This window comes from Chiloscyllium punctatum, chromosome 8 (assembly GCF_047496795.1).
Source record: "Chiloscyllium punctatum isolate Juve2018m chromosome 8, sChiPun1.3, whole genome shotgun sequence".
Taxonomy (NCBI): domain Eukaryota; kingdom Metazoa; phylum Chordata; class Chondrichthyes; order Orectolobiformes; family Hemiscylliidae; genus Chiloscyllium; species Chiloscyllium punctatum.
The window spans coordinates 8,190,498-8,205,323 of NC_092746.1; the positions used below are offsets into that span (position 1 = coordinate 8,190,498).

At 39.3% G+C, this 14,826-nt stretch overlaps 1 protein-coding gene across 6 annotated transcripts in view; it reads right to left on the reverse strand.

Moving 5' to 3' along the window:
- The window catches only part of adcy2b (adenylate cyclase 2b (brain)), a 617,126-nt gene that overhangs the window by 162,258 nt on the left and 440,042 nt on the right, over positions 1–14,826 (reverse strand). For all 6 annotated transcript variants that reach the window (XM_072575141.1, XM_072575137.1, XM_072575136.1 and 3 more), the window contains exon 6: positions 10,215–10,369. In XM_072575141.1, the coding sequence (XP_072431242.1) occupies positions 10,215–10,369 (155 nt within the window). The remainder of the gene's footprint in view (positions 1–10,214; positions 10,370–14,826) is intronic.

Below are 14,826 nucleotides of genomic sequence, written 5' to 3' on the forward strand. Positions count from 1 at the left end.
GCATTCATTTACTTTTCCTTTCCTAACCTTCTGGGAGAGTTCTGCTGGCAGCCAGTGCATGCTTAGTATAAAAACAGCGAGAAACAAGAGCATTATCGAAGTCTGTTAAGCTGATCAGCCGGTAATGCTGAGTATAAGGGACTATGTAAATAGCCTCCTTAAGGCATCCAAGTTTGGGAACACATATGATTAAAGAGCACTTAATATAGATAAATAAAATAGTTATCCTTGAACCTGTTCTGTCATTCAATGATATCATGACTGATCTGTGTCTAACTCCATATTCCTGTTTTTGACTAATATCCTTAATACCTTTACTTAAAAAAAAATTGTGTCTCAGATTTAAAATTAACAACTGATCTAGCATAATTGCTGTTTGTGGAACAGAGTTCGAAACCTCTAATGTTTGTGTGTAGAGTGCTTCATCTCTCCTGAATGGTTTGGCCCTAATTTCTAGACTATACCCCCAATTCTAGAATCCACAACCAGTGGAAATTGTTTAACTTTATTTATCCTGTCTTTTCCTGTTAATATCTTCAATCAGATCACCCACTAACCTTCGAACTCCTTGAGAAAACAGGCCTAATTTGTATAAACTCTCCTAATGCCTTAACCCCTGAAATTCAAGTATCAGTTCTGTAAACCTACATTGTACTTCCTCCAAGACCAACATATCCCTCTTAATGTATGGTACCCAGATCTTCTCAGTACTTCAAGTGAGGTCAATCAAGTTGTATAATTGCAGCATAACGTCTGTATCCTTATACCCCAGTCCTCTAGATAAAAAGATCAGCATTCCATTAGCCTTCTTGATTATTTTCTGCACCTGTTTGTGGCATCTTGGAGATCTATGCACCTGAACCCCCAAGTCACTTTGGACATCGGCTACATTTAACTCCATATCATCTAGAAAAGTACTCCAGTCTTTCCATTTAGGTCCAAAATAAATAACCTCATGCTTGCTTACATTGAACTCCATCTGTCACAGTTTTACCCATTAACCCGAGTCCATCAATATCACTTTGTAATTTCATGCTATCGTCTACAATGTCACCTAACTTTGTGTCATCAGAAAAATTGGATGTGTGACTTTCTTCACCATTATCCAAGTCATTAATAAACAATGTGAATAATTGAGACTGTAACACAAATCTTTCTGGGACACCACTAGTCACATCCTGCCAATTTGAGTACTTAACCATTATCCCTACTTTCTGTCACCTGCCATGCAACCAATCAAAAGAGACACTGAAGATGTACCCACCAATCATCTACCTGCTTCCCCATGATGGCACATTTGATTAATGAAATGATTAGGTGTTTGTTTTTTGACTGGTGCAGCCTTATAGAACCGAAGACGTTTATGACAGATAGAAACAGCTTGAAGGGACTGTCTGCCACTGGCTTTCGACCACAATGACTTTCTAACACAGGTCCTCATCTCACTGCTTCACAGTGGTGCTGACTTGCTACACACTCTTCTCTGACTCATACCTGGACCACCTGCAAGTTTCCCACTAAAACACACTTCATTCTGACTTGGAACTATATCAATGTTCTTTTACTTGTTGGAGTCAATATCCTGTTTTCCCTTCCCTAAAAGCACTTTGGGTGTGACTACATGGCATGGACTACCACAGGTCACCACCACATGCTCAAGATCATTTGAGGATGGACAATAAAAGCTGGCCTAGCTAGCAACGTCTTGTGAATGAATGAAAAAAAGGCGTACGGTGCAACCAATTCTACACATGCAACATAGCCCAACAATGTTTGTGTATCCGTGTGGGTAAATCATGGTCTTCTGTTTGTAGCGTTCTATACTATGGCCTTTCTAATATATTAAGTTGCATATCCAGGCTCTGACATTGAGGGGAGATTTGCCCAGTATCTCCTTGTGTGGTTTAATGTCACGTTTAGCTTTACAAATCTCCCGTGGAGCGCGATGGGACATTTTACTACATTAAAGGCAGTACATATAACATCTCTATGATTTAAATAATATGATTCTTTAAATTTCTTCGTATTTTCCCAACTTTCTCTCCATGGCCCATGCCACTCAAACGTGTGGAAAGTTTCACCCAGTTAATTACAATACCAGGTCATTTTCAAACATAGCTCTGTCTTTAAGCAAAAGCTTATCTCATCTCAAAACATACGCGGAGGTGCCCTACGCTGGTCTGCTGCATTTGGAGAGAGACTTTGATGTTTGTCTTTTTAACTTTGCTTCTTGTTTTTCTGACATATGGTAATGCAATGTATAGCTGTAATATAACGGGCCTACGGTTATACTGTGTATAGCTGTGATGCAACTGACCTACAGCTATACCATGTATAGCTGTAGGTCAGTTGCATCACAGCTATACCATGTATAGCTGTAATGTAACCGACCTATGGTTATACCATGCATAGCTGTAATGTAACTGACCTACAGTTATACCATGTATAGCTGTAATGTAACCGACCTATGGTTATACCATGTATCGCTGTAATGTAACTGACCTAAAGCTATACCATGTATAGCTGTAATGTAACCGACCTATGGTTATACCATGTATAGCTGCAATGTAACTGACCTATGGTTACACCCTGTATCGCTGTAATGAAACTGATCTATGGTTATACCGTGTATCACTGTAATGTAACTGGCCTGTGGTTATACCGTGTATAGCTGTAGTGTAACTGACCTACGGTTATACCGTGTATAGCTGTAATGTAACGGGCCTATGGTTATACCGTGTATAGCTGTAATGTAACTGACCTGTGGTTATATTGTGTATCGCTGTAAGTTAACTGGCCTAAGGTTATACCATACATAGTTGTAGTGTAACTAACCTGTGGTTATACCGTGTGTAGCTGTAATGTAGCTGGCCTGTGGTTACACCGTGTATAGCTGTAATGTAACTGACCTATGGTTATACAGTGTATAGCTGTAATGAACTGACCTATGGTTACACCGTGTATAGCTGTAATGTAACTGACCTATGGTTATACCGTGTGTAGCTGTAATGTAACTGAACTATGGTTACACCGTGTATAGCTGTAATGTAACTGACCTATGGTTATACAGTGTATAGCTGTAATGTAACGGGCCTATGGTTATACCATGTATAGCTGTAATGTAACTGACCTATGGTTACACCCTGTATCGCTGTAATGTAACTGATCTATGGTTATACCGTGTATCGCTGTAATGTAACTGATCTATGGTTATACAGTGTATCACTGTAATGTAACTGGCCTGTGGTTATACCGTGTATCGCTGTAAGTTAACTGGCCTAAGGTTATACCATACATAGTTGTAGTGTAACTAAGCTGTGGTTATACCGTGTGTAGCTGTAATGTAGCTGGCCTATGGTTACACCGTGTATAGCTGTAACGTAACTGACCTATGGTTATACAGTGTATAGCTGTAATGTAACTGACCTGTGGTTACACCCTGTATCGCTGTAATGTAACTGGCCTGTGGTTATACTGTGTATAGCTGTAATGTAACTGACCTATAGTTATACCGTGTATAGCTGTAATGTAACTGACCTATGGTTATATTGTGTATAGCTGTAATGTAACTGACCTATGATTATACCGTGTATAGCTGTAATGTAACTGACCTATGGTTATATCGTGTATCGCTGTAAGATAACTGGCCTAAGGTTGTACCATACATAGTTGTAGTGTAACTAACCTGTGGTTATACCGTGGGTAGCTGTAATGTAGCTGGCCTATGGTTATACTGTGTATAGCTGGAATGTAACTGACCTATGGTTATACTGGGTCTAGCAGCAATGTCACTGACCTATGGTTATACAGTGTATAGCTGTAATGTAACGGGCCTATGGTTATACTGTGTATAGCTGGAATGTAACTGACCTATGGTTATACTGGGTCTAGCAGCAATGTCACTGACCTACGGTTATACAGTGTATAGCTGTAATGTAACGGGCCTATGGTTATACTGTGTATAGCTGGAATGTAACTGACCTATGGTTATACTGGGTCTAGCAGCAATGTCACTGACCTATGGTTATACAGTGTATAGCTGTAATGTAACGGGCCTATGGTTATACTGTGCATAGCTGGAATGTAACTGACCTACGGTTATACAGTGTATAGCTGTAATGTAACTGACCTATGGTTATACCATGTATAGCTGTAGTGTAATTGACCTATGGTTATACCATGTATAGCTGTAATGTAACTGACCTATGGTTATACCGTGTATAGCTGTAATGTAACTGACGTACAGTTATACCGTGTATAGCTGTAATGTAACTGACCTATGGTTATACCATGTATAGCTGTAGTGTAATTGACCTATGGTTATACCGTGTATAGCTGTAATGTACCAGACCTACGGATATACCGTATAGCTGTAATGTAACTGACCTACGGTTACACTGTGTATAGCTGTAATGTAACTAGCCTATGGTTATAACGTGTATAGCTGTAATGTAACTGACCTACGGTTACACTATGTATCGCTGTAATGTAACTGACCTACGGTTACACTATGTATCGGTGTAATGTAACTGACCTATGGTTATACCGTGTATAGCTGTAATGTAACTGACCTATGGTTATACCATGTATAGCTGTAATGTAACTGACCTATGGTTATACCATGTATAGCTGTAGTGTAATTGACCTATGGTTATACCGTGAATAGCTGTAATGTACCAGACCTACGGATATACCGTATAGCTGTAATGTAACTGACCTACGGTTACACTATGTATCGCTGTAATGTAACTGACCTACGGTTACACTATGTATTGGTGTAATGTAACTGACCTATGGTTATACCGTGTATCGCTGTAATGTAACTGGCCTGTGGTTATACCGTGTGTAGGTGTAATGTAACTGACGTATGGGTATAACGTGTATAGCTGTAATGTTGCTGGCCTATGGTTATACTGTGTATAGTTGTAATGTAACTGACCTATGGTTATACCATGTATAGCTGTGATGTAACTGACCTATGTTTATACCGTGTATAGCTGTAATGTAACTGACCTGTGGCTATGCCGTGTATAGCTGTAATGTAACTGACCTATGGGTATACCGTGTGTAGCTGTAATGTAGCTGGCCTATGGTTATACTGTGTATAGCTATAATGTAACTGACCGATGGTTATACTGTGTATAGCTGTAGTGTAATTAACCTATGGTTACACCGTGTATAGCTGTAATGTAATGGGCCTATGGTTATACAGTGTATAGCTGTAATGTAACTGACCTATGATTATACAGTGTATAGCTGTAATGTAACTGGCCTAAGGTTACACCGTGTATAGCTGTAATTTAATTGACCTGTGGTTATGCCGTGTAACACTGTAATGTAACTGACCTACGGTTATACCATGTATAGCTGTAATGTAACTGGCCTAAGGTTATACCATGTATAGCTGTAATGTAACTGACCTACGGTTACACCTTGTATAGCTGAAGTGTAACTGACCTACGGTTATACAGTGTATAGCTATAGTGTAACTGACCTATGGTTATACCGTGTGTAGCTGTAATGTAACTGGCCTGTGGTTTTTCCGTGTATAGCTGTAATGTAACTGACCTATGGTTATACCGTGTATAGCTATAGGTCAGACTCCATCAATATCCAGCTTATGTGCAACCAATGATATCAGATTTTGGAGGTGTGTGCCATATATCCTGAGAGTTGCAATGATGTAGTCATGCTCGAGAAGTCCCAAGTTACTGTCTCCTTGAGCCTTACATGGATGCCTGCTAGGAGGAAAGCAGTTATCCCCTCCAAACATGGCTGGGGAGAGAGAGAGAGAGAGAGAGAGAGAGAGAGAGAGAGAGAGGGAGAGAGGGGGAGCACGAGAGTGAGTGAGCAAGAGTGAGCGAGATAAAATGAGAGAGAGAGAGAGAGAGAGAGAGAGAGCACGAGAGTGAGTGAGCAAGAGTAAGTGAGATAGAATGAGAGAGAGAGAGAGAGAGAAGGGGGGTGAGCTGAGATTGGACAGTCTTTAATTGTGTAACTTCTTGTTGGATATAAAGCAAGCAGCTGCTGGCCATTGCAAAATAAACCAGGTTAGTGATGAAGTCCTTGAATTCTTCATTTCTTGAATAAATGTTTTCTCATCCATTTTATTGTATGATTGAAATTGGGCTTGCCCAAAGATATTAAGTATTTACACTTTCCAAGTGCTACAACTATAATTGATTTAGGTCTTACAATTAAAGTTAAATTTAACCCTGGAAAAGCACGGCCGGTCAGGTAGCATCCAAGGAGCAGGAGAGTTGACGTTGAGCATAAGCTCTTCATCAGGAATGCTGGGTGGGGGAGCAAGGGGGCTGAGAGATAAATGGGAGGAGGGTGTTGTGGGGCGGGGAGGGGCTGGGGGAGGGTAGCTAGGAATGCAATAGGTGGCTGTGGGGTGGTGGGCGATGGTGATAAGTCAGAGTGGAGGGTGGAGTCGATAGGTGGGAAGGAAGATGGACAGGTAGGGCAGTTCAAGAGTGCGGTGCTGAGTTGGAGGATTATGCAGTTCTCACTTTCTCCCAATTAGCCTTTTCCAACATTCATTATGATCATGGCTGATCATCCAACTCAATAGGCTATTTGAGCTTTTCCACAATATCCTTTAATCCTGTTAATCCCAAGTGCTGTATCCAACTCCTTCCTGAAATCGTACAATGTTTTAGCCTCGACTGCTTTCTGTGGTACTGAACTCCACAGGTTCACCACTCTCCGGGTAAAGAAATATCTCACCAGCTTTGCCCTAAATGTCCTGTATCATTAGACTGTGACCCCTGCTTCTGGACTCATCTGCCGTTGGGAATATCCTTCTTGCATCTATCTTCTCTTAGTCCCTCTCCTCACAAGGCAGTCCCATCATCCCAGGAATCAGTCTGGTAAACCTTTGTTGTATTTGCCCTATAGAAAGAACAACCTTCCTTAGATAAGGAGACCCAAACTGCACAAAGTACTTTAGGCGTTGGCTCATTAAAGCCCTGCATAATTGCAACAAGACATCCCTGCTCCTGTTCTCGAATCCTCTTACCATGAAGGCCAGTATACTGTTTGCTTTCTTTACCAGCCTCTGCACCTGCATGTTTACCTTCAATGAAAACCTCATACATTCTTTGTCCTGAGTCAGATGATGCATTATTTTACAGCAATAGTGTGCAATCCCAAAGGACATATTAACACGTTAATAAAAGAAGAGGATAATATCTCATTGATCATGCTTTTAATAACTTATTTTCCAAAACAATTTTAGTTGCAAATTAACATAAAAAGGCATCAGAAGAAGTTTATGTTGCAGCAGAAAATACAATTTTACTTTCCTTAAAGTGGAATACTGACTTTTAAAATTGCTATCTGTAAGAAAATGTAGTCATCATTTTATAAATGACATTTACCACAGCAAGATTTTTTTTTATTATGGCAGGGGCAGTTTTCCCTTTCTACAATTGTTTATCAGGTTGTGAATTTTTCAGAATAAGCCAATCTTGTCCATTTCACGAACTTGGAATACAGCATACAGCAGCTGTAATATTGTATCCTGCACTCTGTTCTGATACCCTGATGCAATTGTATAGTATGATCTGCCTGTAAAGCATGTAAGAAATCAGTTTTCACTGTGCCTTGATACACATGACAGTAATAAATAAAATTAGTACTCTAAACTGGTTTTCCTGTAAATACTTGCTGTGTTAATTGTACAATCATAGGAGGTACCGCTCTTATAGTAAGAAGGTCTCAATTTACTGTTATCAGTTCTCTCTGATACATACAAGCTCAAAATTAGTTTAAACTATATTTACAGAAAAGTCCTGTAATTTGCCGGGATCATGTCCCTTGTAAACAGTCATTTTCACAAAGAGAGAACATTGCAAACTGTGTATCTGCAGTGCATACTTTCTGCACTAGGAAGCGAACTTTCCTCTGTTTTAAAAGTATACCAAAGCAAAGATTGAACTCAGTGCGTGAAAAATTGTATGGCAAATTCTGCACAGGAGAGCAAATTCACAAAAAACAGACACAAATGGTGGAATTTTACTGTGTTTCATGCTGGGTTTTTTTAGAACAGAATAGAATATCCTTTTATTTAAATCATAAATATTTCAATGTGTATATCTCCATTGTTCACAACCAATGAACATACAGTTTATTTGAATATTTTGGAAATGTGAAAACCATAGGCAGGGGAAGCATTTATGCTCATCCCTAATTGTCCTTGACAGGATGGCAGTCAAATACCATCCTGAAATGCCACTTTACCCATCCACTACTCTCCACACGATTTATCCAGTTGGCAAACAACCTACCTTCCACTGTGCCACCCAGTGACCTTTCCTTCTGGCCTCGTGCACACTCATTTATGGAAAAATGTTAGTGAATGAAAACTCACCAGAACGAAAGGAGCATAGCTCGTCTTTCCCTGGTTATACTGGGCCATGAAGGAGAGCTCCAATACAAGGCATGTCCTTGCATTTCTGAAGAAACTGGAAGGCCTGACCAACAACATCGACTGTGATTGTTGCTGAAAAAATTAGGAGTAAGGGCTGCAACCTGATGGTGATTTTCACTCCCAGAACATTAGGATCAATGGGGCTTGCAATGGTGACCGAAAGGAGAAACGTCTGACTTAATTTAAGTCGGTCACATATTATAAGACACTGAGGAATCCCCAACATGTGCATACCCTGTTACTTACTTAAGAGCTCTGAACTTTAGTTGCTGGTTTTATCCTTCTCAGACCAATTCTAAATCATGGCCAGAACTGTGCAGATGTGAACTATTTGCCCAATACATACTTTGTTTTTACGCAGATTTATTGACAGCTTTTTATTGCATGTGTAAAACCAACCCAGGATATTAAACAAATCAGCTAGTGTCAAACCACTTCACCACCCAGAGCAATATTCACCCTCACTTGTTGATGGTGTTTACTATCTAGTCTCTGAATTGAGCTCAAAGCTCTCTGGCCCCCTGCACTTCCGGCAGTGGCCACCTGTCCCTTCCCCCAGCACCACAAACAGCACTCACATTGTAGCACTAATGCTCTCCTGTCCCCAGTCTTCTCTGGTGCACCAGACAATACTCACCCCATCCCATATACAGTAATGGATAATGCTCAATGCCACACTTGACCCTATCCCTGCTCAACTCTACCCACACTCCAACTCTTGACTCATCTTTGAGAATCCCTAGCTCCTCTCCATCTACTGCAGAAGAGTTAGCACAGTCAGAGAGTGCCGGTGCGGGTGGGGAAGGCTGGGTTGAGCACTTTCCTGTTTGTGTCAGGTGAGCAAGGTGAAGCACGGTGAACGCTTTTGGGCTGAGAGAAGTAGGTGAATATCATCAGGATAAGAGATCAGGGATATGAACATTTTATGAGGCAAGACAGAGGGGTGGCAAACACTCTCAGGGACAGAAAGAAAGGATGCACATTATCAGAAAACTGAAGAGGGTAGCAGTACTTTCCGGGGCGAGGCTGTGTTTTTTCAGAGGTTGACGACTCTGTTTAAAACAATGCAAGCCAATGAACTGAAGGCAGGCCTTAACATCAGTGTCTTCCTGTGAGAAAACAGGACATGACTTCACTGGAATTGCATCCTATAATGTATCTCATGAATCCCGGAACTTCTGTTGGATTTGGCATTGCAAGGTGAAGAAACCCCAACATAAATTGCTAAGTGTGCAGTTTAAATTGCCATCAGTATTTGGTGACCCTTTCCAATGTTGACTGGAATCTTTGGTCCCTTCAGGAATTCAAATTGTGAAAATGGAGAAAAGGAGAAAATTCAAAGCTAGAAAATAGGAGAAAGACTAGGACCATACTGTTGAAACATACAAGCATGTCTTATGTTTAGGCACTTGCATAAAAATTCAAAAACTGCCATTTTACTAAATCAAACCTTCCATCAAACTTTAAAGAGACTGAAACTGACAGCCAAACATCTGATGCATCAACCACAACCAAAGCTGAAACAGATGGGCCAGTGACCTCACAAAAGAAATAAATGGAAACATGTATTCTGCATCTTATTTTAATCCTGATAATAATTTGGATGGTGATATATTAGTTTGCTGTTTTCAACATTTATGAATTACTGCATGGAAGTAAAGACATAAAACCCATATGATAACATAACTTTGCCAAGTGTTTCTTTATAAACATGTTACAACATTGTCAAGTTGGTTTTTGTGTACGTTTTCATATGTTTAAGACAAAATGAAAATACCTCACATTTGTGTGCCTCTTCACATACAAATTGTGAAAGTTATTTGTATTTTCTAGCTGGCAGTGACCAGATTTTGGTCCTTGTAATCGCTGAATGATTTCAGCCTTCATCTCCATGGCAATATGTGCAGGAAGCAATGACAGTAATAGACGTTCCTTTGGAAAGAGGAGGAAAAGAAACAAAAATTAAAATGTTATATAACATCACAATTTCTCATTTCTTACTAATGCTTACATTGTTTGAATGGAAACAGAAATGGCAAGATTGTGATAGATGATTTTGCATCAAAATGGCAACTGACGTACTTCTGCAAAATTTCAACATGGCCCATGCTGGACACCATCTGAATGAGGGCATTGTCTTGACTTAAACATGCACAGCTGAAAATATGTTCAGTGGCAAAAGAGACATCCCAGCACCATAGGTAAGCTTCTGATTATAGATGTGGATGGTCCAAAACCAACACCTTGTTATTTTTGATTGGTAAAAGAATATTGCTTGGTACTAAAATTGAATGAAGGAGTAGTAGAAATGAATGTTATATCATTCGATAAAGTTGCCACAAAACGGAAATGGTGAAAAGATAATTGAGCTTCTATAGAGTGTTTTTGTGATTAAAGTTTTGGAAGTCTATCCATCCCTTTCAGAAGGCAAATCAGGTGGCTATGACAGAGTAAAGAATGCTGTTTTTGGTACATATAATTTATCTCCAGAGGCACACAGATAATCATTTGAAATGAAACCCAATTAAACCTTCATGGAATTTTCTAGAGAAAAGAAAATGGTGATGATAGGTGGTCCAGATTGATGATGGCTGACCAAGACTTTGAGAACGTTGGGAAATCTTTTTTTGTGCAAATGTACAACTAGTGTCTACTATGGATTAAGATCCCACCTAGATGAACGTGAAGTTTGCAGAAATAGCAGGTGATCACAGATTGACTCAAAATCACTTTAGTGATCGGCTCCACTTTGGAAGCTAACAAAGAAACTGAAGAGAGAGGATTTTGATGGTGAAAAGAATGCTGAGAGAGATTACAGAAGGTGAAGACACAGGCACTCCTCAAGTTTGTAAAATAGCAAGTCTGGGTGGTTTTAAGCTCGATTTGATGGATTTGATTTATTACGATGGACACGCCAAGGCTGAATACTGCACAGTGATCTTCCAGAGAATACTGTTCTAGTGATAAAGATTATGATAAGCTATCCTGTGTTTTCTGATAGCATAAATCATTATTGAGGAATTTATTGAAGTTTTCTGTCAAATCATGTGTTGTAGCTCGAAAGGGCTATGGAAAGATCATACTTCAGCAAGACATTTCTCTTTCAAGAGATGGACGTGTGATCATCCATTGCTTTGGAAAAAGCCAGAATATATGTTTTTCTGCTTTGATCCTTCTAAAACAGAGGGAACTGGGAAGTAATTCTGAAAGAGGATTGATTGGTTTACTGACTATGCCACTAAAGTTCAGGGAAAAGCCAATGTTGCCCGAGATTGCCGTGAGGTTAAACAACCAAGAGCAAAGGGTAAATAGAAAGCTAAAACCTGCGTTGGATTTCAGTTTATAGTTTTTTTTTGGTTTGGCAGTTCAAAAGACATTAGGAATTTGTGTGAGAGGGAGAAAGCTTTCTGATTAGAGTAATTCTCTGGCAGTTGTCAAACAAACTCTTGTGGCAAAAGCAGGTCTCTGCAGACAGAGAAGGGACTATGTTAATGTGTGTGCTATATAGTTAGCAAGGATAGAGAGCTGAAGCCAGGAAGGAAAAGGGATTGTGAATTGGACATGACTCACTGCTGCTGTTATAACAGGGATATAAGAAGGGAGTCTCCAGGGATTCTGTGCTACCTGTACTGTAAACCTGAGTGAGAGAGGATTTGTAGATGGTGCCTTGTTGGTAGTAATTAATTCTGGGAATTTCAGGTGCTGACAAATCTGACTCAGGAAAGAATTGAATGGGATATCCTACATAGTGGAGGCCAATTTGGAAGGACTGTCAGATTGCACAGGGTGACTGATTAGTACAGAAAATGATACAAATACTTGTAACTACAGACAGGCTAGACTTGCTGCAGCAGGTATCTGAAGTAAAATTTATCTTTGTTTGACTTATCTTTCAGCTGTCACTTAGTGCTTTGATTATGTTAATTTTAGTTATTTTGTTACAGTATAAAAGTTTTATAATGTGAAATCCTTGCCCAGGGCTTTATTTTCTGCTGGCATTGTGGGGCTTCCTTTTTTTTTTGTCATGTTTTGACCTCTCCGAGTATCATCACAATTGATTACAATATAATGAATGATGTGTTAGTTACTGTTCACTTGGAATCCATGTTGTTGTGGTAACGTGGATGTTTTATACACCTGACAGTCTGAAGCAGTAGACAGTGATGGTAGAGATAATGTTTACATCATATGGCTGACCAGGAATCTCTGCCACTAACTTTTGACCAGCCATTGGCAAATCTTGAAAGGAATTACAGATTCCACATTATCAATGCACTTTTTTCACTTATCAAATCTTGGGTGGGACTCAAACTCAGAGCTTCTTGCTCAGAAACAGTATGACCTCCATACTATGAACAATTTCACAACCTAAATGTGCTCCTGTCTTTAACATAGAACACATTCTAGACATCTCAGTATCGAATAGTAATGAATACATTATTTGAAAAAGCATATTTGCCTCTGGCTTCACATCACTTTGATCTTTATCTCCATCTTGAACATTTTTGATACACATCTAAGCTTTAAAAATAGATAGCAGGAAAATGGTTAAGTATTTGCTTCAACAACTGTCTTTCATCTTAAATCAGAAAATGCATCAAACATAGTTACATTTTGAGAAATGTGATAGTACATGTTTTAATTTAGCATCAGATAAAGCTAATCTTTTCATGTTGTTGTTTGTGATGTGCATCTAGAGCTGTTTGGTCTGACACAAATCAATATCCTGCTGTGTTAGTTCTTTCTGGTTTTAGTTTTGAATTAATTTTCCTGTCAACAATTTCTCATTTTAATAGCTAGTAAGCAGGAAATACATGAAACTGCTAAGAATAATTCCACTTTTATGCACACTGCTGACATAATGGATGAGTAATTTGATTGAGAAATGAACAATCACGTAAGCCTTCAAAATAATAGGCAGGAAAGATCCACTCATTTCAGGTGAAAATATACTGTGATTTATTTTTATACTATTATAATATTTTTATACTATTCTAGTATGATATAGAAACTTTATGTTTGTGTATATATATATAGCATGGATATCCAAAAAGTCACATCATTCACTACTACATCAAAAGAACAATTTGTCAGTCTGCAGCACATGGTGACATCTGTGAAAAACACAAAGAAAGCTCCAGCATTTGTCTGTAAAAGTGGGAACATTTTGAACCGCCAAGAACCACGAGATGCAATGTACCACCAACCATACTGATAAACGCAAAAAGGTTATGCAACAGAAACAGGTTAGTGAAAGGCAAGACAATACAGAGGAGGAAAGTCAGGTTTCTAATGCCTGTTCAAGGCCCCTTGTCCAAATTGGGGTGCCCTAAAACACACCTAGCTACACCAGACAATTCAGCTTTTTATGTAGCCTCTGTAGAAATTCACAGAAAAACCTTTATTTTGTTAAACAGTACTTGTGGGAATTTTGAAAACAGGTGGGGCAGGGATCTCTCTCTCTCTCTCTCTCTCTCTCTCTCGCTCCCTCTCACACTCACACACCACACGCCATACTTTTAATCTCTTATCCCAGTAATGACAATACTTGTGAATTTCTGATCTGCAACATGATAGCTCAAGTAAATTAGGCACTGCCAGTAAAACTTGTACGTGGGCTTCAGGGATTTTTTTTCAAACGATTCTTCTGCATATGTACACCTAGCTTGTGACTGTGTACCTAAACCTGGCTGGTTAAAATTATGCACGTAATTTGCCTCCAGAGAACAGAATTCAGAGGTCAACAACATTTTCATCATATTCTGGTACTCAATTGTATCAGTTGCAACACACTATTTGAAGACATCAATGGCCTGCCACCATCTGTAGAATACCATTATGTCTTTTCAAAAAGAGATTTTTGCACAACAGAATTGCAGTTGGTAAATGTCTGCAGAGAACTGCAAAATGTGAGTAAAGCAGCAATTCCAGACTATCTGGCATAATCAAATCAGATTTTGTTCCATGTACTTGAAGTTGGCAATGGTAGAGAATCAGTAAGATGTAAATTATAATGTTCAGGAGAGGATGTTCCACTACTAATCACATTTGATCCTGACTAGTATAAAAGGCAGAGTACCCTTGGAGTGTTTAATTGGTCTCTCAAAACATTTCAATGATCACTTTACAAAAGACAGTTTTTAAGTGAGACAGAGCGACCCAGAGACTCCAAGTTGCTGAAATGGCACTGTGTGCCTGTGTTCAGATGCTGGCAGACAGACTGGTGAAAACAGTGACAACAGACAATAGACCATAGGTGCAGGAGTGAAATGATGGAGCCTCATAAATAAATTAGCGTCGCTGAAAAGACCAAGGAGTGTCTATCTGGGAGTTCAAGAAAACTCATGGGTATCATCAGCTTGGTGAAGCAAGCTGTTTGGTAAACATCT